The following is a 7,397-nucleotide window of genomic DNA, read 5'->3' on the forward strand; positions in this document are numbered from 1 at the left end:
TGATTGTGAGCCACTCGTGGGACAACCTGATCACCTTGTATTCCCCAGCGCTGAGAACAGTGCTCTGCACACAGTAAGTGCTTAACATATACCAAGATTATTATAATTATTTTTATAATAAAAATGAAGAAAGCAACTCTTCGCATCCTGGATCTACGCTAACACCTTTATCCTCCTTGAAGTCTCCTTAGAGAAGCAGCGTGGCTCAGTGGAAAGAGCCCGGGCTTTGGAGTCAGAGGTCATGGGTTCGAATCCCAGCTCTGCCACCTGTCAGCTGTGTGACTGTGGGCAAGTCACTTAACTTCTCTGTGCCTCAGTTCCCTCATCTGTAAAAATGGGGATTAAGACTGTGAGCCCCACGTGGGACAACCTGATTCCTCTGTGTCTACCCCAGCGCTTAGAACAGTGCTCGGCACAAAGTAAGCGCTTAACAAATACCAACATTATTATTATTAAGTTTCCCATCCACATCCTCATTTGTGCTTGTTTTATGAATCTGTGCCTCTTCTCGTCACAAAGAGTCAGGTGCCACCTCGATCTGATCAGAATGATGGACTTGGCAGGTTCCGTGATACAGAAATCGTTCCCCCCAACCCAGGCCCCGTCATATACGAGGATCCTCCTGGTAGACTAAGTGCCATTTTTGACCAAGTGGGGTCCGTTGGTCTTCTTCGTGGCCTATTCCTTTCAGCACCATCTCGCATTTGTGTTTCTCTGGCCACGCTTATTCCCTCAACAGGCACTCACCTTAGCCAAATCAAAGGGCGTTTTGACTTCCTCTACGGCACAGTCAGGTTCGACAAACGCAGGCGCTTCCTGCCTGTTTCTCCCTTTGCGTCTACCCTTCTTCAACAGGTCCCCAGGTCTCTGTCCATCTGAAACTTCTAAAGGGTCACACAAAAAGATGAGTCACACTAATGTTTGGCAAAGAAATACTCTAAAAGTGTTGCCACTTAGCCATCAGATGGAGGATTAAACACAAACTGTTTTTCTTCAAACGAGAATTAAACCTGAACTGTTGTTTTAAAACCTAAGTTTTTGCTGATCCATTCGTTCAACAGTATTTACTGAGCGCTTACTATGTGCAGAGCACTGTACTAAGCGCTTGGAATGGACAATTCGGCAACAGAGACCATCCCTGCCCCATGACTGGCTCACATTAGGGAGAGACAGATGGACAAAAACAACATCATCACGATAAATAGAATCAAGATCCAAACCTAGAAGCACACCAAAATATTCCTAATTATTACTTCAGAACCCAAGTTTAACTAAAAGGGATAGATGATTAGTCATCTAGTTTAGGATTTACATTGTACCTTGTAATTAAATCTTCGCTTCTCTACATAAAAAGGATTTCAAGCACCAGACCTTGAAACAGGTCAGCACACTTTTGGAAAATGCTTACTTGACGGTATTTAACTACATTTATAGGTGAAATGTGAGCTGAGAGGCAGCGTGGCCTAATGGAGAGACCACTGGTCTAGACGTCAGAAGGACCTGGGTCTTAATCCCGCTTTTGTCAATTACTTGCTGTGTAACCTTGGATAAATCATTTAACTTCTCTATGCCTCAGTTTCCTCATCTACAAAGTGGGGATTCCTGTTCTCCCTCCTACTTAGACCGTGAACCCCATGTGGGATAGGGATTGTGTCCAATCTAATTAACTTGTACCTATTTCAGGGCTTATAACCGTGTTTGACACACACAGTAAATGCCTAACAAAGAAAAACCAAAAATAATAATAATAATAATGTTGGTATTTGTTAAGTGCTTATCATGTGGAGAGCACTGTTCTAAGCGCTGGGGGAGTACAGGGTCATCAGGTTGCCCCACGTGAGGCTCACAGTCTTCATCCCCATTTTACAGATGAGGTAACTGAGGCCCAGAGAAGTGAAGTGACTTGCCCACAGTCACACAGCTGACAAGTGGCAGAGCCGGGATTCGAGCCCATGGCCTCTGACTCCCAAGCCTGGGCTCTTTCCACTGAGCCACGCTGCTTCCAACACCTTATAAGCTATTCCTTTAAATTCATGGGAAAAAAGGCATCTTTGAGAAGCAGCATGGCTCAGTGGAAAGAGCCCGGGCTGGGGAGTCAGAGGTCATGGGTTCGAAACCTGGCTCTGCCACTTGTCAACTGTGTGACTGTGGGCAAGTCACTTCACTTCTCTGTGCCTCAGTTCCCTCATCTGTAAAATGGGGATTAACTGTGAGCCTCATGTGGGACAACCTGATTATCCTGTATCTCCCCCAGCGCTTAGAACACTGCTTTGCACATAGTAAGCACTTAACAAATACCAACATTATTATTACCTTTCAAGGAAGTCAGGTTTACTTGACGTTAACAGTTAGACCTGAATTGAAAAATATAGTGAGGATTTAGGACTGGCTTTATTTTTTATGAGGGCAGCAAAAGTTGCTTGCCTCTGAAAATGTGTCTCTGGAAATTCACCCACAGTGCTTCAATTGGAGGAGGCGGTCCTGGGTTCTAGTCCCGGCTCAGCTTCTTGTCAGTTGTGTGACTCTGGGCAAGACTCTGTGCCTCAGTTACCTCATTTGTAAAATGGGGATTAAGACTGTGAGCCCTGTGCAGGGCAGGGACGGTGTCCAAACTGCTTATCTTCTATCTCAGCACTTAGTAGAGTGTCTGGCACATAACTGTTATTATTATTATTCAGTTTACCATTTATCTGACTCACCATCCTTTTTTCGGTACATCTGAGGAGGGTCGGAAAACGATCTTTGACCATTTCTTTGCCACCGAGTTATGAGCTCTTCTATGAACTGCCCCTTTTTACCCTCGTTTCCTTGAAGGAGATCGGTGACGTACTCGCGGATCTCGTCAGCATTCTCGATCGACAATACATACCTAGAAGAGGGAAAACAGCCGATGGAGGTTTTTGTCAACTATTTTACATATTAAGAGTGTGCAGTCATTTCCATTGTTATGTATCTTCATTAAGTAACGTGGATGTAATGGATATGTTTGGACTACTATTAGGAAATGTTCTTCCCACAATACAGAGCTGTTCTGGATACAACACCATCCACATCGGCACAAGTCGATTCATCAAAACGGCGTGGCTCAGTGGAAAGAAGTTGGAATTGGGAGTTGGAGGTCGTGGGTTCAAATCCCGGCTCTGCCACCTGTCTGTGGCTGGTCTCTACATTTAACTGTCTGTGGCTGGTCTCTATCTGTTGCCGAATTGTAATTAATAATGTTAATAATGTTGGTATTTGTTAAGTGCTTACTATGTGCAAAGCAGTGTTCTAAGCTCTGGGGGAGATACAGGGTAATCAGGTTGTCCCACATGAGGCTCACAGTTAATCCCCATTTTACAGATGAGGGAACTGAGGCCCAGAGAAGTGAAGTGACTCGCCCACAGTCACACAGCTGACAAGTGGCAGAGCCGGGAATCAAACTCATGACCTCTGACTCCGAAGCCCAGGCTCTTTTCCACTGAGCCACGCTGCTGTTAGGCACTTACTACGTGCAGAGCACTGTTCTAAGCGCTGGGGTAGATACAGGGTCATCAGGTTGTCCCACGTGGAGCTCACAGTTTTTAATCCCCATTTTTCCAGATGAGGGAACTGAGGCCCAGAGAAGTGAAGTGACTTGCCCAAGGTCACCCAGCATGAGATGTACATCCCCTTGACTCTATTTATTGCTCCTCCCTCTCTCCCTTCCCCTCCCCTCAGCACGGTGCTCATTTGTATATATTTTTATTACCCTATTTATTTTGTTAATGAGGTGTCCATCCCCTTGATTCTATTTATTGCTGTTGTTTTTGTCTCTCTGTCTCCCCCAATTAGACTGTGAGCCCGTCAATGGGCAGGGACTGTCTCTATCTGTTGCCGAATTGGACATTCCAAGCGCTTAGTCCAGTGCTCTGCACCTCGTCAGCGCTCAATAAATACTATTGAATGAATGAAAGCGGTGGAGTCGGAATTCGAACCCACGACCTCTGACTCCCCAGCCCGGGTTCTTTCCATTAAGCCACGCTGCTTCTCTATTGGGATTGTCCATTCCAAGCGCTCAGTCCAGTGCTCTGCACCTAGTCAGCGCTCAATAAATACTACTGAATGAATGAATGAATGAATCGATGAATGAATGAATCGATGAATGAATGGATGAATGAATGAATGAAGGGAGGCCGTCCTTAAAGAGGGCGGCCGGCCGGCTCTCACTGCACAATCTCCTCGCTGACGTCCAGGCCGAACGTGTCTCGCAACTGCTGCATGCTCCAGGCCCGGAGGAGACCGCGGGCCTCCATGTCCTCCTCCTCTTCCTCCGCCACCGCTCCGGCCGCGGCCGCCCTGGCCGCCATCTTCCCCACCGGAAGCAGCCGGGCCCGCGGGCCGCCGCCGCTCCCCGCCCGCCGGAAACAAGCGCCCGCTCCACAACGTTCCGGCGCCCAAAGGGGCCGCCCCCGGAAAGAAGATGCACCGCCAATAGGGCCGCCGCCGCTCGCCGCCCCCCCGGAAACAAGAGCCCGCTCCACAACGTTCCGGCGCCCAAAGGGGCTCCCGCCGAGGCCTGGCAACAAGCCTCACTGTAGTGCGCCATAATCACAATAATGATGATGATGGCGTTGGTTCAGCGCTTATTATTCATTCATTTGATCGTATTTATTGAGCGCTTACTATGTGCAGAGCACTGGACTAAGCGCTTGGAATGGACAATTTGGCAACAGAGACCATCCCTATGTGCCAAGCTCTATCCTAAGCGCTGGGGGAGATACAAGGTCACCGGGTGGTCCCACGTGGGGCTCCCACTCTTTATAATAATAATAATATTGGTATTTGTTAAGCGCTTACTATGTACCGAGCACTGTTCTAAGCACTGGGGGCGATACAGGGTCATCAGGTTGTCCCACGCGAGGCTCCCAGTCTTCATCCCCATTTGACAGATGAGGGAACTGAGGCCCAGAGAAGTGAAGTGACTTAATAATATTGGTATTTGTTAAGCACTTACTATGTGCAGAACACTGTTCTAAGCGTTGGGATACAGGTCCCACGTGGGGCTCCCACTCTTTATAATAATAATAATAATATTGGTATTTGTTAAGTGCTTACTATGTACCGAGCACTGTTCTAAGCACTGGGGGCGATACAGGGGAATCAGCTTGTCCCACATGGGGCTCACAGTCTTCATCCCCATTTGACAGATGAGGGGACTGAGGCCCAGAGAAGTGAAGTGACTTGCCCCCAGTCACACAGCTGACAGGTGGTGGGGCGGGATTCGAACCCACAACCTCCGACTCCTAAGCCCAGGCTCTTTCCACTGAGCCACGCTGCTTCCCACTTTAATAATGTTGGTATTTGTTAAGCACTTACTATGTGCAGAACACTGTTCTAAGCGTTGGGATACAGGTCCCACGTGGGGCTCCCACTCTTTATAATAATAATAATAATATTGGTATTTGTTAAGTGCTTACTATGTACCGAGCACTGTTCTAAGCACTGGGGGCGATACAGGGGAATCAGCTTGTCCCACATGGGGCTCACAGTCTTCATCCCCATTTGACAGATGAGGGGACTGAGGCCCAGAGAAGTGAAGTGACTTGCCCCCAGTCACACAGCTGACAGGTGGTGGGGCGGGATTCGAACCCACAACCTCCGACTCCTAAGCCCAGGCTCTTTCCACTGAGCCACGCTGCTTCCCACTTTAATAATGTTGGTATTTGTTAAGCACTTACTATGTGCAGAACACTGTTCTAAGCGTTGGGATACAGGTCCCACGTGGGGCTCCCACTCTTTATAATAATAATAATAATATTGGTATTTGTTAAGTGCTTACTATGTACCGAGCACTGTTCTAAGCACTGGGGCGATACAGGGGAATCAGCTTGTCCCACATGGGGCTCACAGTCTTCATCCCCATTTGACAGATGAGGGGACTGAGGCCCAGAGAAGTGAAGTGACTTGCCCCCAGTCACACAGCTGACAGGTGGTGGGGCGGGATTCGAACCCACAACCTCCGACTCCTAAGCCCAGGCTCTTTCCACTGAGCCACGCTGCTTCCCACTTTAATAATGTTGGTATTTGTTAAGCGCTTACTATGTGCCGAGCACTGTCCTAAGCGCTGGGGGAGATACAGGGGAATCAGCTTGTCCCACGTGAGGCTCACAGTCTTCATCCCCACTTTAATAATGTTGGTATTTCTTAAGCGCTTACTAAGTGCCTAGCGCCGTTCTAAGCGCTGGGGGAAATACAGGGTTCAGCGCTTACTAGGTGCCAAGCACTGTTCTAAGCGCTGGGGCTTAGAGATTGGGCCTTGAAGCAGCGTGGCTCAGTGGAAAGAGCCTGGGCTGGGGAGTCAGAGGTCATGGGTTCGAATTCCGGCTCTGCCACTTGTCAGCCGTGTGACCGTGGGCAAGTCACTTCACTTCTCTGGGCCTCAGTTCCCTCATCTGTCAAATGGGGATGAAGTGCGCCTCAGGTGGGCCAACCTGATGACCCTGTGTCTCCCCCAGTGCTGGGAACAGTGCTCGGCACATAGGAAGCGCTTAACAAATACCAACATTATTATTATTATTATTACTGGGGGAGATGCAAGGTCACCGGGTCATCCCACCTGGGGCTCCCAGTCTTCATTCCCACTTTAATAATGTTGGTATTTGTTCAGCACTTACTATGTGCCAAGCACTGTTCTAAGCACTGGGGGAGATACAAGGTCACCGGGTCCTCCCACGTGGGGCCCCCCAGTCTTCATCGTGGCTCAGTGGAAAGAGCCCATGCTGGGGAATCAGAGGTCATGGGTTCTAATCCCAGCTCCGCCACCTGTCAGCTGTGTGACTGTGGGCAAATCACTTCATTTCTCTGGGCCTCAGTTCCTTCATCTGTCAAATGGGGATGAAGACTGGGAGCCTCAAGTGGGGCAATCTGATTATCCTGTATCTACCTCAGCGCTTAAAACAGGGCTCTGCACATAGGAAGCGCTTCACAAATCCCAACATTATTAAAGTAGCCTGTTTCAGGACATTTTGGGGGGAACTTCAATCTCTGTGCCTTTTGTAATTTACAAGAATAATGCAACGTACAGCTTCTCTCAAGATCTCACCTGGAGACTTTCCAGTCCTCTTCCAGTCTTGGCTACGGGAGGGAGAGTCAGGCAGAGGCCCGTCCATTCCATTCCTAGCTTGGCCAGTGGCTAGCGAGAGGCAAGCCATTCCAAGTGATTAGTACAGTGCTCTGCACATAGTAAGCGCTCAATAAATACTATTGAATGAATGAATCTGCTACGAGTCAAAACTCACCTGTGCTGGGTGGCAGCGGCATGGGAGAGAGTTCAGGGAGAAGACTCAAGTTGACTGTGCAAAAGAAGGCAACGGTAAACCACTTTCATATTTTTTACCACAAAAACTCCACGGTTCCATTATCAGAATGATTGCAGG

General features: G+C 48.4%; 1 protein-coding gene across 4 annotated transcripts in view; it reads right to left on the reverse strand.

Annotated features, from left to right (window-relative positions):
- Positions 1-4,366, reverse strand: part of TRIP4 (thyroid hormone receptor interactor 4) — a 41,421-nt gene extending 37,055 nt beyond the window's left edge. For all 4 annotated transcript variants that reach the window (XR_003759844.2, XM_029066038.2, XM_007666268.3 and 1 more), the window contains exons 1-3: positions 4,189-4,366; positions 2,700-2,869; positions 748-884 (exon numbers count right to left, since the gene is read on the reverse strand). Coding sequence is in view for 3 of the 4 variants with exons in the window: in XM_029066038.2 (XP_028921871.1) it covers positions 748-884; positions 2,700-2,869; positions 4,189-4,328 (447 nt within the window). In the remaining variant the exon portion in view is untranslated. The remainder of the gene's footprint in view (positions 1-747; positions 885-2,699; positions 2,870-4,188) is intronic.
- Between the last annotated feature and the right edge of the window lie 3,031 nt (positions 4,367-7,397).

The sequence above is a fragment of the Ornithorhynchus anatinus genome, chromosome 5 (genome assembly GCF_004115215.2).
Source record: "Ornithorhynchus anatinus isolate Pmale09 chromosome 5, mOrnAna1.pri.v4, whole genome shotgun sequence".
Classification (NCBI taxonomy): domain Eukaryota; kingdom Metazoa; phylum Chordata; class Mammalia; order Monotremata; family Ornithorhynchidae; genus Ornithorhynchus; species Ornithorhynchus anatinus.